This window comes from Pungitius pungitius, chromosome 1 (assembly GCF_949316345.1).
Source record: "Pungitius pungitius chromosome 1, fPunPun2.1, whole genome shotgun sequence".
Lineage (NCBI taxonomy): Eukaryota > Metazoa > Chordata > Actinopteri > Perciformes > Gasterosteidae > Pungitius > Pungitius pungitius.
This window is the reverse complement of record NC_084900.1, coordinates 28,925,595-28,949,025: the sequence shown is the minus strand read 5'-3', so window position 1 is coordinate 28,949,025 and position 23,431 is coordinate 28,925,595. Positions and strand designations below refer to the sequence as shown.

Here is a 23,431-nt window from a genome sequence, read left to right as displayed (position 1 = left end):
GATGCTTGTTTTGTGGGTTGATTTGATATCCTTCAGGCATTTTCAATATGTAACTTCTCAATTCCTATTTTTAGATGGAAAGAACATTAAAATAGATTAGGGTTTGTCCTATTCTTCTCCTTCATTCGAGTTATTTTCGGAGTCAAAGGAATGTTTTCATCATAATGAAATAAGATGTATGTGTGTGTTTTAGGATTGGTAAAAAATATGTTGTGCACTTGAAATTTAAATAGTCAACTTAGTATGGCCACATTTTTTTTTAAATCCTGCAATTGACCCATTGTTAAATTAAGCTCAACATCTTGAAGCAGCTAAATACTTAATGGCAGACTGTGTTGAACGCGCCTGCCTCCACGACAGTTTGACTGTGTTACAGAGACAGCCGTACTGTGCAACCACATTGTTTGGCTGTGTGGAAAAACGTTAATGAAGTCCAATTACTTCAAAAACAAGGATCTGTTCTGTCACAATAGCTGCACTTCAAGGCCAAGATAAATCTGGTTGGGATCAAAGCTCAGAGCAGTGGCCAGCAGGCAGCTGTACAGATTTTAATGAGCATTAAATCAGATTGTCCATTAATGAGGCTAAGAATATAGTAATTTTCAAATTCAAGTGACAGTTTTCACCCAATGACCCTCACACAGAAAGATGCTGAGTTATTAAGTCCGCCCAGAGTTACCAACATTTTTCATTTCATTTCTGACATCATATGTCAGACTTGATGTATTGACCCAATACAGATCAAAGTGCATACCACTGTAACTTAAATGACTACTTCAAAACTTATAAGATGAAGTACTTCCATTTGGTCTTGTTTTTGACTACCATACTGCATATATACATATTGCTATATATACATATCTATTATTTTACACCCAACCTGACAGTGTTCAAGAGTTAACACATCAGATTTGCTAAGCCACTGAGTCTATTCTTTTGCTTTGGCAGATTTATTTAACCGTATAAAATAAATACTCAAAATGAGCACTGATCCACCATCTTCCATTTCTTCAGCTTTCCTAAAGATGGCCATCTCCTCAATCCCTTATCCCTACTGACAGGTCTCCTTATCTCCTCCACTTAATCTGGGATTTAATCAGGGGACTATGTAACTGCAGTAAGAGCTGCCGTCTCCCAGGGCCTGGCTGGAATCTGAAGCTGTGGGTGTGGAAAGTGTTTCTGATGGGTTTGTGCATTCTTTTATTGGAACCACATGTTAGTGGCTCACACAAAACTCCGGCGCGGGCTCTGGGAACGGCTGCTGAGCCGCCCCGTCATGGCTGTGGAGTGGAGCGGGCAAAAGGAAAGGAGAGGCAGGATAGTCTCTGGTAAGCCGTATGCATTTCAGGGGAGCAAGTGGTGCTTCGAACGGCTTTGTTCACCAGGGGAACCGTCTTTTATCTCAACTCTAGCTGCGTTCTCCGTCTCTCACAGATTTAAATGTTCACTCATCTGACATTGATATGTTGGTATTCAGTCATTTTCCAGTGACTGGATGGTACAGTGCAATTCAGTGTTTCTTTACATTTAAGAACAATGTTTGGGGAAGGAGATTTTCCTGAAACGGACTATTAAGATTGCATTCAGAATACATTTTGGACTTAGCAAGACACAGATTTGTATTTGTCATATACATTTTTTTGTATCATGACAAATGGCTTCAGTGGGCCATGGTAACCCCAATTTATTCTATTAAACTGAAAGTCATTACTCAGTTGGTCTGGACTACCACTGATGCCAGATGTGAATGATAAATGGCTCAACAAGAGGCCATCCTTCTGAGGGAGGCTTACTTTATCATGAATAGTGGAGTGTGGTCACTGAGTTAACTTTACATTAATGAACCTGCCACTCGCCTCTGATCCATGAGGTGCCACCTGAAGGGCTCTTGAAGTGAGGCCAAAGTATCTGCTGCACATGTACGGTCTCTCTGTGCACTTTCCAAATAGAGAAAAAGCTCTTTTCCTGCGTGGCAGAAATCCTCATGTTTTGGCAGCCGTAGCCTGTAAAGCATATTCCCAGTTAAACATGATGACACAGACTTTTGTCTTTTAACAGCCATTGAGGCAAAAATAATTCCGACTGAGTTTGATCTTGTTGTTTTTTCTTAATCGCGTTTCACCAAAAATAGTTTTCTACTGAAAAAAGCAATATGTAGATGGAGGCCTTTATTACTGGTCACACTATAAAGCACAACAGAGAAAAAAGAACAATGATTACAATCATACTTACAATTTTTACATGCTTAAATAATTTTCTTCTTTGGTCTCAACAATAGGACATCAAACAACAAATGGAAACAATAAAGTTCCTATTAACGGACTGGGTTTTTGTTCTAGAGGCTCCAGTTGCCCTCAATGTTCCTGAAATTCATATTCCAAAATCTTCTGAATTGTGAAAAGTCTCTAAGCTTACATAAATGTTAGGAGGAATTATTTGAGTCATATGTTGGACTGTTTATATGCTTTGGCTCAGTGCAGAATGGGGTGCTGGCACTGTAGTGGTCATGTAGGCCAGGAGAGGATGCTGCCCGGCTCTTTGGCTTTCATACGCAGAGCCACGAGGCCCGTCGGCTTGTAGTCAGCCTCGGGCCCCTCGATGGAAGGAGGCCCGAGGCCTCCCGGAAAGCTGTGGAGTGAGTAGAGGCCATTGATGCCTGGATGGTGAGGCGGGTGGTGGTGGTGGGGGTGGCTGGGGGACGAAGGCATGCCCATGAAGCCCTGCAGATTGCTGTGGGGGTGAGGGTATGGACTCATGCACGACGAGGGGATGGAGTCCGCTCCCAGGACACAGCCAGGACCTGAACCCCCGCCCCCTCCCGGAGCCGCCCCAGCCCACAGGTTGCCCTGCATCTGACGAGAAGGGTTTAAGATATGACACATTATGCACATGCAGAAATAAAAATGGAAACCCTTCATACTTTGCTGTCGGCACCAGATCAAGATACAAAATCTGCAAAAGTCTAATTGAGCTTCAAAAACAAAACAACTTCTCACAGCAGGATCTATTGTTTCTACACCTTCAACAACAACATGTATGTCTTGTGAGATCTGCGGCGGCCTACCTGGTACGCATCATGGCGAGGGAGCAGAGAGATATCATATGTAGCCGCAAAGTGGTTGCGGACCTCCTGGATCTTTCCATAGCGTTCCCGTTTCCTCCACTTGGCTCTACGGTTCTGGAACCACACCTTTCAAATACAAAAATATTGGGTTACAGGAACTTTGGGGTTTTTGCATATGAAACAAAAGGGGTAATGTACGAGTCAGTCGCCCTCACACACACCTGAACCCGGGCCTCAGTGAGCTCGGTCCTCAGGGCCAGCTGCTCCCGAGCGTACACATCTGGGTAGTGTGTCTTCTGAAAGACTTTCTCCAGCTCCTCCAGCTGGAAGGTGCTGAAGGTAGTACGATTGCGCCGTTTCTTGTTCTTGCCTGACAGGTCGATGGAGTCTGCGATCAAGTCCCCCTGCAGAGCGGCACCCGGCTCTTTAAGCTTGCCACAACAGTCTGTGCCAATGCCGGGATAGCCCATGGTCTTTGGGGCTGCTTTCTCTCTGACTGAGACATAAAGGCAAAGAGGGAGAAAGTTTGATGTTTTGAAAAATGTACACACTGTTTTATTGTTACGTCATCAAAAGGGATTAATTGGACACATTTTTATATTTATAGTAGGTTGAGTTTACGGCGCCGCACATTTTTTAGGGTGGTTGCTGGATGATTTTGTAATCATCAACTTCTGATTTTAATTCCAGCTTTGTTTAGATCTGATCCTCCATCAAATACTTTGTTTAAACAGTCTCACTTTGTCTGGATTGCTCGTACGGCCCATCTTAGCCAGGACCAAACATTCAATGACAATGATTGTGTTTGCATAAGGTTAGATCAGATCTAAGTATATGTTGTTTAGGGTTTTCCAAAGTTGCCAAAAAAACATGTGGGACCCTGAAAAACATCACCAACAGACCAGCGGGCTTCAGGGCAACACATCTTTGCATGTGAGGCACCAGGCAAACAGTCTCATTGTGGCTCTAAAGTGAAAAAGTTAAATATTAGGACCAACGGCGTATAATTGCACACTATTATCAAATGAAATAAACAAAAGATCACATCAAACATTCTAATGAAAAATTCATGAATCTCTTGTTTTGTTATTTTTATGCAGGCTTCTCAATTTAATTCCCCAACTGACTATCAGAAGAAGCTGAACTGTGACACCGAGAAAAAACACACGGAACCCTAATTCAGCTAAACAGCATTTTCATTGAATTATCTCAGGCAAACCAAAGTTAACTCTTGGTGAGTTGGTTTGAATTAAAAAACGTGATTCGATTTGTCACATTTGGAAGGTAAATAAATCCACACAATAAAATAAATGTTTGGTTTCACTTTCCAAAGAAACACACATTCAAATATTTACCTGCTAAAGCACGTGATTGATGATTGATACATTGGAGGGAAATCTGAAAGCATTATTTTCCCTCTTGCTGACGGACCATGGACGGCTGTTCCCTCCTGCAGTGTTTTGATGTTGTTGTCCATGTTCATTACGTTTAACCCTGAGCTCCAAAACAAAACCACTCTGGCTCCAACTGCAGGCACGCAGGGGCCTTACTTTGTTATTCTCCTAATTCAATATGTGCCCGACAGAGAGCACTTTTCAGGGCAGCATTAATTTCCTTATGACCATTAGATCCAACCTCACACGCAGGTCATGATGAAAATATTCTCCGTTGAGATATAACACTGGGGCCGCCAGACATTGTCGCTTTTACTCTGTCAAACAGCACAATCCAGATCTATGTGAATGGAAAATAGAGGATGAATTCAAAATGTGGAGAATGAAATATCATTCTGTGAGTTAGGGGATTAATTCTACACTGAAATAGAAGAAATAGTAGAAATGGAGGCTTCTTTTCTAGTCTTCTTGCTCTCTACATTACGTTTTCAATTTGGGGAAAACGGCAGTTAAGTCTTTTAAATTTCATCCGGTTTCTTTAAAAGATATAATATTTACTGGTTTTAATATAATTATAGCAGAGGATTCATAATTATGAAAGATAGCTTCTAACAAATATTTAAGGTTGGAATTGAGTTTATGTTGCTGCCTTCACAAAAGAGTCAGTCAAGAAATGTATTATTCCCTTATACATTTTGTTTGGATTATTTCGTGGCATGAACGCCAATGTAATAGAGTATCAATCATATTAATCCAAATTGTCAAGTACTAAACATTTTAGAATAAATAGCAGATCCCATTTATTAAAAAATAATCTGTATTTTTTGTCCTTTTCTGAGCGGAGTTTGGCAGGTTTTTTTAATTTGTTTTTAAACTAATTGAAAAGTCACGTAATTCGTTCATGAAATTCTGTATTACACTTGCACGAATTAACAGCAAAAAAATACATTATAAGCTGGATGAAAAAACTTTCGAGCTAAAGACAGTTGAAGGTTTTAAATGTGTGTTGACGTGTCGCACCACCAATAAACTCTCGTCCCACTGTAGACGAAACAGGAAGACGTCTGCCTTTGAAGTTGAACAAACCAAAATACACAAATAAAGAGTAGTATTGGTAGATACACGCAAACACACCCGCACGCACACACACGCAGCATCCTGTGTGCACGTGTGTGTTTGTGTGCGTGCGACAGAAAATGTATTTTTCTAATTCAAAGCCAAGTAAAGTAATACAAAAAAATCCCACTTCCACACGGAGCAGCTGGGACCCTTATCATAACTCATCGTGGAAAAGACGTCTTCGGGTCTTTGGCAGTCACATGAATCAATCTGTTGTATATTATTGTGGACACAGATATCCCGAAGACCTTATCGGCGCTCATATCCTCTGTTGCTTTGCAGAACCATTAATAAATAAAGTGAAAGACCACATAACCTTTTCAGGTTCATCATATGCAGACTTTAGCCGGATTTCTTTCTTACAGGCGAGGACTAAAATACTGAAATATTAAGGTGAATATTGACCTGACTCGTAGCCTGATGACACACCAAACTCTCTGCCAGGCTAACCTTTAACCTCTCCCATTTAGGTACGTCTGGTGAAAGATAACTTGCTGACATTTTTACGGCAATCAGGCCTTGAGTTGCAAAATTAAAACCAATGAACACGTTTGTGTAATTATTAGTTGTAATTGCACTCACCAGATATTTTTAAAAAACGGAATCTGATCCACCGGATTTATAGAATTTAAATAATCTCTAGATGGAACAGGATCAAGTGTATAGGGTGAATTCAGGTATATTGGGACATCAGGTAATTTGGGACGGCATAAGGAAAAAGCATTTGACTTTTTTCCTTGTGTGATGTCACCTACGTTATCTCATGTGACTTTAGTCCTGAGCAATGTATTAGCACCCCAAACTTTACCAAAGAAGTCAAATGCTTTTTCCTCATGCTGTCCCAAATTACCTGATGTCCCAATATACCTTAATTCGCCCGTCGTTGTCTCACAACAATGTTTTCCTAAAAATATTTGTAAAGAAATGCTTTTACTTAGTTATTTTCAATAAAAAAAACAACCCAACCAAAACAATATCAGTTATTCACATGAATTGTATTGTAAAGCTATTTGTGTTTGATTCATTCAAAGCTCTTGCTCCTATTTCTCATAAGTCCATCAGTTTGTGTGTGTTTTTTTTTAATCCTTTTTCTTTTTGTCACACAAACATTCTCCCGTACTCACCTTCCGAGCTGTTCTCATAAAACGCTGCCTTGCCGTTCATCACTGCCCCCTTTTGATCCTGGTTCAAACCCTCCAAGAACTTGCTGTGCTTGGACGGAGATGCGGGGGAGTTGGCCGACGCTGCGCCGTGCGTAAAGTCCCCAGCAGCATCCCCAAACCTTCCCATGGCGGCGGCGTACAGGTCCCCACGCAGGCTGAGGCGGTGAGGGAGAGGAGGAGGAAGATGCGGGGGTTTCTGCAGCTCATCGCAGGGGAGAAAAGAGCCAGAGCTGCTGTGCTCTACTCTGGGCGAGTTATCTGGCGTCCTCCTGCTGGTCTGCGAAGAGAAAGGCAAACAACTCTCTGTCTCCATCTTACGTGTCCAGCAGGCACCGCAGACATCAGCGAATGGGCGCTGATAGTGTGGGCGCCGGAGTGGGGCGATTTTTTTCTCTCTTCTGTGTCCATGTCAAGTGGGTGGGATTTAACAGATCAGAAACAAAGACCCGTGAAACCAGGGCGGGAGTGATTGTGTGTTTGTGTGTGTGTGTGTGTGTGTGTGTGTGTGTGTGTGTGTGGGGGGGGGGGGTAGAGAGAATATGTGAGTCGTATTTATTGTGGCATCCAGCAGTCTGCTCTAATCCGCCAAAAATGCAATCACGTGTGGTTTCTATCCCCCCAATTAACCATTTCATTCCTATTTCATAGTGTCACGGGCCTCATCCCCAAATCAAGCAGGAAGGGAGAAACATACACAAAATTTGGGTGTGTGTTTTTTCAGGGACGGTCATGATAGTTTTCTGTTCCTATTTTATTTTTCATCTCCATTTCGTTTTACTTATTCATATCACATTTTATATTCCACAAGTGGACTTGGTGTTGGCATTTGTATTAGTCTTTGTCAGACTGACTTTCTAACGCATTAAGCCAATTCATCAGATTTTTTTTGTGTACTGTACTTCCAATAAGTAGCTACACGTGTCCCCTCTTCCGCAAACCAAGAAAAGGAACGAAATCCAAGGAACAAATGACCAAATTCACGGTTTCTCTTCAGCCAATTAATAAGGACCCATGTTAAAAAAAAAAAAGATTGATTGATGCATGTAAAAAGCATGTGTATTCAGTCCAAAAGACTGCCGCCGTCAAACTAATCTGGATCGCCGCCTATTGGACACCGAACCCACAGGCAAGCAGTCATAAACATGATCATAATATACACATTATGCAAATCCATTGAGATGATTTATTTCATGGTCTACTCAGCGCAACATGCGTGTATTGTCATCACCGTCAACAATTTCGTTAAAAGGGCCACAATGTAACGCAATGGCAGACGGGCTTTTATTGGAGGAATCCCATGAAGTATGGACCTAACTCGACATATTTTGGATTTCGGAGGTTGTCTATTGGCCTAATTTAAAAGGACGAACCAACGCTTTAACGTTAGCGTCAAATATTAATTGAAACGAAACCATTATTCTGTGGGCAATCTCGAGGATACAACAATGCATAATGACAATGTTTAACGTTATCATTATTAAGTGTGAATATATGTGATCAGATTTAACTCAGAACACTGATTTTGTTACCGGTGTCTCCGCTGACACGGTGGTTTATTTTGCCGTGTCCTTATCGTTCAGCCATAAAGTGTGGTGCCGATTTCCTGTGGCTCAATTGAATAATACTGAAAGTCTTTTAGAAATAATGGAAACAGTAAAACAATAGTCCTGCAGGTCATAACATTTCCATTGCATGCAAGAAAATACCGTTATAATTAATGCAATGACTCATTTTTTCACTTGACAGTTGTTTTGATGAGACCCAATATAAAAATAATAACATCCTAATTAAACGGTAAAAAAGCTTCTTTTTTTTCCAGAGCAGGATGTATTATTTTAACCATGCCGCTCGAAACTCATCAGAAGCAGTTGGACTCAGGAACAAGATGAAAGGCTTTTGATATGACATGTTATCTCAGATCTGGACAAACCAAGTCTAAACAAAGTGCACTTACCAGGTTCAGACCCAGTCGCGTTGGTTTTGGGGACATCTCGCCATCTCTGCGGATACCTGATGCTGCGCGCTGCTCAGCTGATGGACAAGTGTGTAAACACGCGATCCATTTGGGCTGAAAAGCCCCATTTGATTCCGTATTTAGGCGTCCCGCAGTTGACGTTACAGATCCAATATAGAAAAGAAAGCTGTGCAACAAGTAATATTGTGTTAAAGTTGCTTCAATGGAGCTTGAATTGTTAACTTCACTAATTCTAACTTAATGCCCCCCCCCCAAAAAAAAAATTAAAAATAAATCATTAGTACCACATGTTACAAAACATCTTATGTGCCGAGATTTGACATTTCTTATCTTTACTAAGAGACTCATAAAATGATGACAAAACGAAACTTCCATGGCTTCACCAATTGCAAGACTTGGATGCTTGCATGAAAATTAGCGCTCCTTCAAGTTTACATTGATTGGTGACCTCAGACATAAGGCCTAATGACAGTGTACATGACTAAAGAAGCTGCTGTCATGTTAATGACAGCAACAATACCAGCTTTGACCTTCCTACATTCAGTGTATTCATCCCGGTAAACTTCGGGCCTACACACAGTATACTTGCAAGTTTCTGGCTGACCACCATTAAAACATCATAATTCTGTTAGAGTGGAGTACGTTTTTGAGATGTATGCACACGGGGGACATGGATACGTTTCTCAAATCTCGTGACAAGCATGTCCTCTGTAGCCCGAGGCAGCAACACACGGACCCAGCTGAATAAATGCATTCCAGAAATATGGGCAAGAGGAAGAACGATCTCAGGGCAGCCGCAGGTAACAGGGTTTATATGAATAAATAGAGGATTATGGATATGCTATTTGCTGAAGAATAAAAGCCTTTGTGGACGTCTGTGTGTTGTGGTTTGTTTAATTATACCCGAGGGTGGGGGTCCACTCATTCATGCACTGAAAAGGCAGACTTTCACCGAGCGTTTTCCTTTATTAAACTAATCTCAGAGACACATAAGTGCATTTATTTAACATACGGGGATAAAGCCGAGAGATGTCAGAAACAGCCTATAACTTGCTGCCCATACCGTGACCCACTTCACTCACTGACCCCCCCCGCCCCCCGCCCCATGGTCCTAAACCCTTGTCCTCCAAGCCTGACATGTCCTGGGCATGACCCTACACAGGAAATCAGTTCAGCCTGTTGGGAGTTCCAGGTTCCCCCCCAGCGGCCTCCCGGGCCTTGGGCACAGACAGCGTGGATAAAGGTGACCCCGCACTCTCACCGCGCACCCAGCGGCCCTCAGGCAAGAGAGCCACTTCCACCCCTCCCTCCACAACATCCTCAGTCCGCAGGACCTGTCACACCGTGTTACACCTTACGTCCTCTATGCACACAATTTAAATGGACCACCGGCTTGCGTTTGAAACAGGAAAATGAAGTGATCACTAATCTTTATTATCTTATCTTATTTAAAGTCCTTCTCTTTAGAAGATTAGGTGATCCTCGGGTGAACAATATCTGTCATGTGTGCAGAGAGTAAAGAAGGACCTGACCTTTTCCAGTGACAATCTGTGTGAACGTCAAACAGCACGCAGACGGAGGACTCATCAAGAACAACCTAACAACAATAAAGACAGCCATGCTGGAAAGAAGTACAACTCTGTACTTCATTCGAGCTGGCTGTCTTTGTTTGTCCATCTCCGCCTGGGGCCTTTCCTCTCACGTACAGGGTGGTGATTCAACCTGAGGTTTGCATTAGAATAGGAGAAGGATGGCTAATTTGATTAGCCACCATGAATGCACAGAGATGATCCCATATGCAGAGCCCGGGCTCCTCTCAGAGGCCCTCCACACAATCTCCAGTCTATGTCCAGAAGCTGAAGAGCCAGCTGAGGAAGTGATTGACAGCTGCCGACCCTTGGGTCAGGCGGCTGGAGAGGTGCATTGTGGGAAGCTTAAGCATGGTCCGCTGTTGCGATGGGGGTTGAGGTTTTCGAAAGGGAAATGGGAAGTGGTGTCGCTGTCCTCTGTCTGACCTCATGTAAGGCGTCGTGGAGCCCACTGAGAGTTAGCAACAAGTTGAGGAACCACATCCTCAACACACATGAGAAGAGCCAGTCGGTCAGAAAAGAAAGACCAACATTTATTGATTAGAATTTTGGAGAATATTGGAGAAGATCATGACATATTAAGCTCCTCAATTAAGTCCCCTTGTGACCTTCAACCAAAGGACCAAAGTACTGCACCCTTATGACATTTTATTTCTGTTTGTATTATTTGTACATAGTTATTGGTTGATTAATCCCGAATTATTTTTTCTTCTTGCTGTAATTTTAGAAATTGGGAGCACATTTTAAAAATCTAACACAGAACCAACATAAAAGGCTCGCAGGGCCCAACAAACCGACCTTACATACTTTTTTACAGCGTACATTTAGAGGCAGCTATAATGCCAGACTTACAAGACAGTTTAGTACAAACCAAAAAAAGACTCGTTTTCGATTGGCCGTGCTGGGTTGTCAGGGCAACACGCAGAAGGACGCACGAGAGCGCTCGCTGAGGCTCTGACGGCCGTCTAATGTCACGGAGCTGAACGAGGAGCCGACAACAGTAGCTAAACCAGAGAAAGGAAAGGTTATGAAAGCTCTCTGTCTGTCGTGATCAATGCCTCTCTGGCCCTTAATGAAGGACAGACCGGTACAGCCGCGCTCCTTCTCACAATCTCCAGGAATCCGTAAACACGCACCTTAGCAAAACCATCTGGAAGCATCAGCGCAGGCCCCGATGCAGCAGACGCACGCCACATAGCGCGCGCGACCTCAAAACGGCTTGCGATTTTCTTTCAAACTCATTTATAGTTATTTTCTTTGGAAAAAACCTGCATATCCGGCTAAATATGTGTAAATATAAATGAATTGGTCAAGCCAATAATTATATAGTGCTTTCAAAATCGGACTTGTTCTCACGTGGGGAAACCTGATATTTTTAAGTGATGAAATTAGAATTAGAATATCAGGTTAGAATAACATTTGATTAGAATAGGTGACCAAATTGTTTTTTTTCCATGCGTGTAAAGCAAAAAATATGGATTTGACCAGTTTTTGCCAACAGTTAAGGTGGAGTTCTGCCTTAATGAAATAGCCTCACAGATTTCATTTTAAGATTTACATTGGGCGGGGGGGGACTATAGGCGTTTAATGCGACTTTAAACGCATGCAGGTCAAGTTGAATGATTACAAATCGTATTGAGGCTGTTTATGTCGTTTTAGTAGCAACCTTCATTGGATGTAAATCTGTCTCTATTGTTTGCCTCTTATTTTATTCTCATATCGCAGCAATCACCAAGACAAATCCGTGCTGTATGTGTAACATAAATGGCTCCTGATTGTGATTCAAGTGGTCTAGCAGCGATAAAGAGCGCAACATGGAAGTCATGGGATTTCCATTATCCGAAGCTGGAGAACAGCAAGATCCTCAGGTCTTCCTGTCACAAAGACGCTTTGGGTTTCCGGTGAGTATTTTAAAAGTGTTCATGCTATTTAAACGCGAAGGACGTGCACTCATCCTTCAGAAAAGAAAATAGAAAAATGCATGTCAGGCTGTCAGTGCTAAAAAAAACATTTAAATAAATCTATCGCTTATAAAATTGTGGTTTTTACTTATTGAGTAAAAACAAGGAAATTCGGATAATGGCATTCAACTTTTTTTCCTCACAAATTCAAGTTGAGACTTCAAATTTTGACCTCATTTTGAGAGAGAAGTGTGACTTCATAGCAAACACGCTATAATGACGCGTGAATACATAAATAATAATGCATGCAGCAAAAGTGATTGCCGTTGTTATCATTTTGGCGATTAATATTTAATCAAATTGATGAGTCATCCTCCTATAAAAAATAGCAAAATATTTGGGAGCTTTTGCTTCCAGTAGACTAGACTAAACCATACCCTTTTATTACCTCTTTAGTATATTACTTTTTTCGCTTTATTTTCGGGAGAAAAATATTTAGAGCTTTTATCACTGTTATGTTGACTCACAGAAACTTGTCCCTTTTCGGATTTTTGCAATGCCAGATTAAAAATTCCAATATTACACTTTTTTAGGCTGTATTTCCATTTCTTAAATGATGGATTAAAACCGATAAATGAACGAAAGATTGGGGATTTCCCAACCAAAAAAGAAAAAGAAAATTATTCTACAACTGAGTTGAAGCCATCTTGTCATAATAGATCCGGCATGGAACAAAATAAATCATCAGGCAAGTTTAAGGATGAAGAATTGAGATGATATATCCACTATTAAATATTCAGTTGCTGCCTTCAGTGAGATACATTAAAATTGAATTGCAAAACACACGTACTATTATTCATACAATTATTCTTACTCACGAGTGTTCACAACCAGCTTGAACCATGTCCTACAACACTGCAAAAATATGTAACAACCCATTCTCAATATGTTTGGGACAAAAACCTATATTTTAAAATCACCTATTTTCATAACTTTTTAATTTTACGGAAGGTTAAACCTCTGGATGAAGATTAGAGCCGTTTTACTGTTAACGTGAATCGACGAAAATGACTGAGATTTTAACGATCGTCTCATGAAGGTGGCTGGCTGTAATCCTGGAATCACGTGTGTGATTCCAGGATTACACACACACTCCAGGCGGGACCTGCGGCTTCGACAGCGCGGCCTCCATCGAGACGAAACGCGCATAAATACTTGCCGAATATCAACACTATTTTCATTCGGAGTGCTTGTCATTTTGCGGGAGTTCAGCTAAATGAGGTGGTCACAGTTTCACGATAATAGGGGCTTAACCAAATCAGTAGTGTCAGACGGATTTGTTAAACTTTGCTTTGATCTGTAATGTTTTTTGTTTTGTTTTTTACAAATAAGGGATGGTCAAAGACACAGACAGACATAAGAACATTCTTCTCACTTTTATACCAATGACAATATTTTTGCATGAATAATATGCACGTCTGCCCTGCAGAAACACACAATACCAATTTGCATATTTAAATATGAAAGTTTTTTTTCCACATTATTCTCACAAGCGCAGATCAAATAATCATGAACTGGAGCAGTGGTTCTAGTCTGGACCCCATCTGCAGAATGCCAAACGCTTTGTTCCTGTCCAATCAGATACAGCTGTACAAGCCGAACTCCACAGGGATGGCTGGGGTCATCGTCACAGCGGATGCTCGGGCCCATCCTGCTACTGGTGCCCCGAGGCTCCTGGGCACAGAGCACGACCCCCCAAAAAGACACCCGGACACTTGTCATAATGTGTGCATGGTGGCAAGTGTTTTTGTGTCTGCCGTGAATCGTCCTGCAGCGTTCAAATGGGTTTATCATCGTGACGGACATAACTGCAGTTGTACCATTTTCACATGCAATGCTATTCAAGCACACGGAATTGGCTTATTACTTGTGCAATCTCTAAAAGATTGCAAAAGAGCGAGAACATATTTTTCAATGAACACGAGGAATGTTCTGCTGTAACGTGTGTGAAAGGCCTCATGCAGCTTAAAGTGGCTTTTTCATTATCAGAAGATCTCCGGCAAACGATGAGGTCTGTAAATTAAAGGAACTCTGACACATCTGAATGAGGCGGTCACAAGTCTGCAAGGGGGAAGAAAAGTCCAGCATAGCGAATTAGACTGAGTGGAGTTCCACCAAGAAAGGACATGTGAGAATTCTGCCTGTTTAGAAAGAGAAAAAGCCAGTGACCTTGGGGGCTGAAGTGGCTGCATAGAAAATAAACTGTTGGAATTACTCTGCACATTGAGGAATGGAAAGCAGCTGCAAAAATCTGAAGTTACTCAGTTGATTTCTCTGTGATTTGGAAAAGCTTTCAGCAGGCACATCCCCGCTAACCTCTAGGCCCAGAGAGCAACAGCACGGGCTGTAATGTTTTCAACATGTTTTGCTTTTGCAAAAAGATAAATTGTCGCGCTGGAGTTTCAATTCAGACTGAAACAAACTTTTTGAAGAAAAGAAGCCACGCAAGCAGCAAAGAGATGAAATGTGTGGCAATGCTAACGAAGTTTAGGGGGTTTAGGTACCAATAATGAAAGCTGCAGTGGACGAGTGGGGTTCGAGCGCTCAGCGAACGGCCCACTGGAGACCAAGTCTGCACCAAGTTTTTTTTTTTGCAAAATCTAATTTATAGCCACTTTGCAGCAGCTGGATTTGCACTTCCGACCGGGGGATACCATTACCAAACACCAGCGAGACGGCTGATGGACACGCAGGAGTTGGGACCCTCTCACTCTTGCGCCTCTCCGAGAATCCGAAATACTGCATGTCGATACCGATGTGCCAATTCTCACACAGCCGAACATCTGCATACTAAATAAAAAGATCACATTCTGGGCTGAACGTTAACCAGGGACAACGGGATGGTTTGTGTCTCCCCGCTGTTCTGATCGAGTTCACTTTCTCCAACTACTCTCAGGTCAGTGGACTGTAGATGTGTTGAAAGGGAAATGGCACTCATTTTTAGAATTGAATATAAGACATGGACTTAATGGGTAATTTGGAACTAAATAAACAAGTAACTTGCAAGGTCAGACAGCTACATGAATCTGTAATACCACTTAGATCCACAGCTACACTGAACCTAAATTGGAGACTTTGAGGTTGGTATTGAACCAGAAAATTCACCTTTTGGATCAACAATTTTCTGTCTCTTTCTGTTTCAGGGAGCTGAGATGTGAGCTCACAGAATACTGCCCTATTTGTTTCTGTCCAAGGGGAACGATAGTAAATGTTTCCTCTAATACAGAGAAAAACTTCTCCCAGGAATTAGAAAATGATTTTTGACATTTGAAATTCAGTGGTGTAAGGATTTTAAGACCTGCCATGGAAAGTCCAGTCAGCTGCAATCACTATTTGTTCAACAAGAGCCACAATTCACTGACTTGGCGAGGGAGAGCATGCTTGTAACAACCTGAATGGAAAAAGAGCCAAAGCCTTGCACTTACACTAGATCTTTCTCTGCCTGATAGTGTACACTATCTTCTTCAATCAGAAGCTTTGGCACTCTCTCTTTCTAAACTTTGAACCGGGCCTTAGAATACAGTAAATGTTTGGTAATCAGATAGCTGGGGCCGAGACAAGACCGTTGACATTCCCAGCCTCCGATTTCAAATGCAACCACTTCATTTGAATCACCGTCAACACAAAGTCAACAAGGCAAGATGTTGTTGTGGAGAGGATACATCCTTTAACAGCTGAATCATCAACTTTGGCTTTTGTCAGATAACCTGTTGGCGTTGTGTGGAAGTGACCACTGTGCTCTCAGTTTGGAAACCTGACAGTGAACTCTGAGAGGCCAGCCACCCCCCAGACAGCCCCCCCCCCCCCCCAGCCCCCCCCCCCTGCAGCATCCAGTCTCCATTATGCAGCCGTAGCCTGGGGACCAATCACCCCGGCTGCCCTCTGTGTCTCTCTTTTTCCCTTTTCGCCTTCCCTTTCACTATCTGTCTCCGTTACTCCCTCTCCCTTCCTCTTTCTCTCGTTTTCTCTCTCTCTCCAGGCCCTTTTTACCCGGTTCTTTCAAGAGCTCCCTGTGTCACCAGATTGATTAAAACAAACACTGACCCTATTTTGGTATCTAATCCAATTGTGCTCTTTTTCTTCTCACCGGCCCTGGAGCACGCAGAGTATTAGGTGTCCTGGGAGCCACAGGGCCCCCCCTGTGTGACTGATCTTAGATTTCAAACACTCAAGAACATCACATATGGTGGGCAAAAAGTAAATATTAAACTCTATCTTTGCACTCATGGGTAAACAGGATTCAGAGACTTAAATTCCAGCGGTGGGAATGACGTTGGAAATGCGCGTATCTGTGTTTCTATGTGACGGCCCTCCTTGCGTCCTCGCCCGTGTGCTAGCTGCAGTTGGAGTTAAGACGGAGGGAATGAGAGAGCAGGTTTCACAAAGCCGACCCTGCTGGGGAGGGTGCTGACTGGGGGGTTGTTGAGAGAAGACTGCTGTTTATTGTTTTATTAACAAGAGCATGTTGCCCTCACCAGGCTTCACCTTTGACCCAGAGACTAAAGAGCAGCGGCCTTTGTGTATCAAACAGGCAACTGTGCTCATTGAAGTCTGCGTGTTTTGACGGACTGTTATTTTCTTGTAAAGCCAATATAAATCTTTGTTGCCCACAGCAACGTTTTTTTTTCTTCCGTTGTGCCGTCTTTTGTTATTTTATTAAGAATTAAGTATATATTTCCTATTGCTTCTATTCTAAGTTCATGCTATCTGCAGGAAGCAGTGTTTGTTTGATCTGGCTCGCTGACATCAGTGCTGGAAAAACTGTTGGTATCAGATATCATTATTATTGCCATTATTTTTTCTCGATTGTGTAGTTATGTCAGTCCACTTGCTGTGTAATGAAAGCTACAGGCGAGCAGAACATTCATTGAAGATTCAGAACAAACTTCACAGGAAGTCGACCTGTGTATTATATGTGTAAAGATGTTTCTGGTTTTGTAGATACACAACCTTTCCTCTGGAGGAACTTTGCAGCTTGCGTTTTGCCCCAAATGAGCGGCAACAGCCTGACATTTGCAATGTGGATGGACTTACAAGCTCATCACCTTCTGAGGCAAAACGACATTAATGACACCATCTAGTGGTGATTGATAGTCATGTCAACCAGAATTCAATGTCCTGCACTTGTATCCACTGCTGTGATGATTAATGGACAGTTGTTCCAAGCGTTTGCCACTGGCCCGTATCTCTAAATGTGTCTTAACTGTGTGCCTATACAGGGGAACAATAAAGTTCTTTAAATTACTGGTGGGTGTAGGGATTTGGGCAATTTAAATTGTAATCAGATATGCAACTTAAGTGTACATTTTAATAGGTTGCACTTTAACCCAAGCAATGGCTCTTAATGCTTTCTCTCGGGTGTCACCTCGATATTCTGTAGCTGAACGGTTTAGTGATTATTAAATAATTGTCCTGTAGCCTGAATATGCTAAATGACAATTCAAATCCTGCAAGTCAAAATAAGCGTCCTCTTCAAGTGGGCACATATATGGAGAGCAGGGTGTAACAACTTCATGCAGCCAGACAAATGAGCCGTCAAGCAGGCACCTTCAGTGTATGTGAGCCAGCTTTGATCACGGCCAGAAACACTTTTGTGCGTCCTTGTGAATTATGGCCAATTACCTTTACCCTCTTATAATAATCATTTGTTTTCCCCTCTGTCACGAGCGAGACCTTGGAGTTGCTATTACCTAGAACTTCAGTAGGCGACTACAGGTTGAAATATATGGCAATAATCATTCCCACTAATGACCTTGGAGCTCGGGGGGAAAGGCAGTTTTTTATAGAGCCCAGAACTGTACATCAAACCCAGTGACTAGCCGGATTTTATGACCAGGTCATTTCACCCTTTACTCTGTTGTTTATGGTTTTAATGGCAGACGGTTGCCAGCCTTCATGGCTGCAATAGCTGATTTGAACTCAGGCAACAAGCTGCTGACCCCAACGTTAAGCATCTTTACAGCGAGAATGACACTCTTCCTTAATCACTTGCACCATCCTGTCAAAAAAGCAGTTGTGAAAAGCATTCATATAGTATATTGTTAATTGCCCTTGCATTGATTCTCTTTCCCTTTGACCCCGGAGGCTTTGCTACTGATGTGTATTAAAAGAACACACTACAAAAAGAGACATCAAGCTGTTCCCCGCCTGCATTCAAATCAATAGTGAACCGGCGTGTGGTGAAAACAAGGGATTAAATGAGAGCGATTTAAGGGGAGGGAATGAGACGGCTAGCAGCGATAATCAATGGCGGCCACAGAGCGATGGCGGAGATGAGGTCGTTTGTCTCCACTAGAGGAGGGAGAGGAAGAAGGTCTGCTGATAGAGCGAGGAGCTGCCCAGACTCTGTGTGAGGGCGTCGGGAACAACAACAGAATTCATCACGGTGACTGCCGGCCTGGTTACCGATGAAGACATGACAGGGAAGGACAGGTATGCCAGCTATGCCTTCAGCTGAAAACCCCAGAACTGGCATTCAATAGCAAACCAAATGTAAAACTCCACATTAATTGCACCAATAGATACATGTGTACTGACTGTACACATGTATCTATTTATTCATAAGTCTAATATCTCGTGATTTTATTTTTCTTTATTTATTGAGCTTTTCTGAATACACTACCTCAGCTTCCCAGCCTCACTGAGGAAAAAAAGCATTTTCCATGGAGGTCGCTCGAGTAAACACAGGCCTGCAGCGTGCTGCCCGTCATCCCACACTAATTCACAACAGACGGAGCGAGGGGCTCTGCAAAGCAGGGCAGTTATGAACAACCTGTTAGGCGTCTATTTGGTTGTAACGATGAATATATTTGCGACGATGCCTTGGATTTATTCCAAGAACAAATGAACAACTTTGTTATTTTGATTCACTTAAGTGGTTTTGCTTTGTCCTCAATTTAAGAAGCGACTCGCACTCCTCCATCTTGTATCTGGCTGATGGTTGGTAATGGCTGAACGTGTGTCTCTCTTGCCACTCCCTGTTGCAGCCCAGATGGCAGTGAAGCCCTCCCTGCGCAGCAGAGGTCTCAGCAGCGTGACTCGACAGACGGAGTGGAAATGGAGGGAGGAAAGAATGTTACCATGCTAATCGTTCTGATACTTGAGACTGATTGTGCAGACCTGTGGAAAATCAATCAACATTTGTCATTCGCTGATCTTGTTGAACAGCAGGCTGAATTCAAGCTGCAAGCAGCAGCATTGGTCGGGGCCCTCGCACCCGCTCGCACAAGCAGGGTGTTTGCCAGACTTTGGTGAATGCTGCCGTGCATCGGAAGCTTCTTGCACACATTTAGACGGTATTTCCGGTGGGTTGCCAGCAGAGTAGCCAGGTAACCTTGTACGGTCTTAAGGGTTGAATGTTTTGAATGAATGGATGTAAAAATCAGAGAAAATAAAAGCGTGGGTGTTTCTGATTCTACGCTTTTGTAACATTCCAGACTGTCAAATTCAATACAGACTGCTTGTGCAGTGATTCAAAGCGGGAAGAGTCCAGGAGAATCTTTGTTCTATTGATGAGCGATTTGAAAACATTTCTCATCCAATCTTTGCATCTTTCTTCTGCACATGTTCAAATCAGAGGAATCTGTTTTTCTGGCAGTGGGCCCATGAACCCTTTTGATGGGTTCAGATATTGGATCGCCGTCTTTATAGAATCCTGCTTACGGCCATAGTTATCACTAGGTGGCGCTATAACTATCAGTTGGTATGAACATTAAAAGAATAATAGGTCATCCGCTCTGACTAAATTTGCACTTGGGCCCTAACTAGCCACTGGGAACAGTATAACAGAGTAACTCCCCTTTTTAATTAATAATACACAATAGTGTGTGTGGTTCTTTGGGCACTTTCAGTATTCTCATTTTACACTGCAGGTATGAATCCCCCTATGGAAAAGATCTCTTATGTTGGTTCACATAATATGGTGCTGCTATTATTCTAACCAGCAGGGGGCACAACAATATCACAGACGTAACTATAATCAGATACACCTTTAAATGCAAATCCAATTCAATGATTATCCATGAATTCCACCGCTTCAAAGATTATGATCTATGAGTGTATGAATGTATGAATGTATGAAATAGCTCGTGGTAGTCGCGGTCCCGTCCAAGCAGACATGTAGACAGTCACGTTTCACACAGCCTGTTCTGCTCTGGTTGGCTGAGTCATTTACGGAAACAATTGAGTTCACTTATCATTCCTTTTGTAAATAACGTTTGAATATTTTAATTGTGCAATGTTTAATTCATCCCATTAACAGACAGAAATATGCTGCATATTTAAACATGCTTAGTACACTACCACAAAGTTTGGCCTGAGGAATAGAAATGTAGTGAACTGAACACCTCTCAGAGAAGGCGAGCGCACAAATGATGCACAGACACATATCTTGTCCACACTACACCTAACTTTAAGAGATGGACGTTAAGCTTTCTGAATTGTTATGTCCTCATTTTGATCCAAATCCAGGACGAAAGATTTCACATCTAATAATGTGCTTTGTCTGTAGTTTACACATCCTTACTTTTCCTTTACAGGGCGGCTGAGGTCAAGCACTGAAGATCTACGGAGAAGTGGCTGACTGAGGTATTGTAGGCCGAGCAGCATGAGTCACGCTGTGGTATGTTTTTGAGCAATGGCCTTTAAATCTCATTGGTCCATTAGGTGTTCGCTCATGAATAAATAAGCCTCACTGCAGAAGTTATCTGTAGGCATGGAGGCAGGTTGGGAATAACTGCAGTAAACCTCCATCGCAGCGTCAGCACAGCAGTTCACAGGAACAGATTCAGATCTTCCCCGGGGAGTGCAGATTTTTGACAAGAGCGCAGCCGACAGGGTCACAACAGCCGGGGTGCCAGCATTTTGTTCACAGTCTGTTATGTCGTTACATAAAATCTGATGCATGCTCCGCTTCTCTTAGTCATCGAGAGGTGGCAGAGAAGGGTCCGCAGTCTGAGATGGACTTTTCACGGGTCACTTACCGGGTCTGTGGGGTTTATGTATATCATATGAACCCTGCGCTTGTCCCAATTACTTATGTCACTGGAATACTGAGGTATGAAAGGATCTATTTTTAGCCATGTTGCGCAAAACACTATCATAACTACAGATTATTTCTCCAATGGTATTGTTCAGTTCACAGGATTTAAATAAACCTGGGCAAAGAGATCTCCCATCTATTTGCCCATTAATGCCAACACGGCATAATGAGTATGCATTATGGAATAGATAAGGATGAATGCACATAGATCCATGGAAGTCATTGCCGTACCATTTCCGTATTTGTCTTACTGTACAGCCTGAAAGGTCATGGTCTGGACATCGACCTTGTATACCAGTGTGCACACTGTGTCAGTAAAAGGAATAACTTTAACCTTCTCTGAGCCTTACGTTATGCTACGACCTTTAAATGTCATGTCATGGAGCATAATAAAACAAGATTTCTGGCATTTGTTTAATTTCACAATTCATTGATTTTGGAACTGAAACATTCCGATTCGTTTCCGCCGTTTGTGAAGCAATCAGCCAATATGGCGCGATATCATAATTTCTCTAAAACAGAAGTGTGAAACTCACCTCTGATTGAGTGCACCATGCTGTAGATTTTTGAAGGCATTTAGAAACGAAAACCCAATCCAGTTCGTTCTATTTAACAAACAATACTGGGTTCGTTTCAAGAGGCGATGGTGGCACATGGAGTGGTGTGGTGCGCTGGGAGCTGCAAGGTTGGTGGTGCGAATCATGGCTGTGCCATGTTGAAGTGTCCCTGAGCAAGACACCTAACCCCTAATGGCTCTCCAGGCAAAATGTAACGCATGGGTTATAATGCAATGCAAGTCGCTTTGGATTAAAGTGTCAGCTTAATGTAGGAGACTTATAATCATAGTGAATTTGTTTGGTTGTAATATCAGAAAGAGAAACAGAGTCTGATGACTAAGTGTGAAAAAAAAAAACATTTACTGATGATAAAAGGCAAAAACAAACTACCTTGATAGTAAATTCACTCTCCTTCTGGAATCATTTTTTACACCCCAACAGTTTTACAGGAGGAGACCAAAATTATTGTCATGCAACACGAATCCCAGCCTCAAACTAGGATGCTATTGTACACGGTATATTTTATGTTTTTACTACCATCTCACGGCCATCGATTGTACCGCTGCACGTTCATCACAGTTGTCAATAATCCTGATTGTCGTGTTGGGTTCAGGACATTTGTCCATGTTTCTTTATCTAAGAGAAGCTTTGCCAGAGCCTCTTGTCAATTGAACAAGATGGGCAATTAAATGGAAATAGCCAAGGGGGTGGGGATGACTCTTAATGAGATATATGTCCTTAAACATTATAAATAGCAAAAACCAGTTGACAAAACTAGAAACACACTTTTTTCACTTCATCCGCATCATAAGAGGACAAACAGCAGCAGATAGTCAGTCAGGGAGAAATAACCCCAAACTCTTCCCCTCCTCGTTTGTCCATCTTTTTTCAATGGCAGTATTCTCACACCCAGGCGGGAGTTGGCAAAGGTGTCGGTGCATCGCCGGCCTTGGGATGGCACCATTCGCATGGCGGACGAGGGGGGGAGCAGAGAGGGGAGGTTGAGTTGTGATTGCTGAAGTGGCTCAGCTGCATAGAAACACCCCCGAGACGCAGATCCTTTTACGCCCGCCGGCGTTCGTCAGCATGTTTAATCTGTGACCAGGCAACCTGTCTCTCCTGAGGTTGGAGATAAGGGCTGGGGCTCTGCTGACGATATTATCAAATGTATAAAAATCACCAACACTCACAATATCCTTTCAAGCTGAAAAATAACATTACATTGAGTAATATGGCGAGGAAGTTTTCTGTTTCAAAGCCAGATTTCACATCAAGATTTCATGGTGGAATCAGTTGTATTCCTGCATAACAGTCGTGATGTTCAGTCTGTACTTTATTTAATGTGTTTTAGCAGTCTGCAAACTAAACTATAAATAAAAGGCTCAGTAAATCACAGGCCAGTCTGATGGCTCATTTCCTCTCTGTTCTGTGCTCTAGTTTAACGAGGTGCAGATAGTAAAGCTGGATCTATAAATAACATCTGCTGGATATTAGAGTTTCACTGCAGCTTCTTCCCCAAGCCTTCTGTGCTAAAAATATATAAATAAACGCACCCAGCTCAAGGTCAAG

The 23,431-nt window shown here is 42.4% G+C and overlaps 1 protein-coding gene across 1 annotated transcript; it reads right to left on the bottom strand.

Annotated features, from left to right (window-relative positions):
- Positions 1-2,167: 2,167 nt before the first annotated feature.
- Positions 2,168-7,081, bottom strand: alx3 (ALX homeobox 3). The gene is made up of 4 exons (XM_037479524.2): positions 6,702-7,081; positions 3,286-3,560; positions 3,065-3,190; positions 2,168-2,852 (listed from the first exon to the last, which is right to left on the bottom strand). Exons 1-4 carry the CDS (start codon positions 7,051-7,053, stop codon positions 2,505-2,507), a joined length of 1,101 nt encoding a protein of 366 aa, XP_037335421.2. The 5' UTR covers positions 7,054-7,081; the 3' UTR covers positions 2,168-2,504.
- Positions 7,082-23,431: the final 16,350 nt, after the last annotated feature.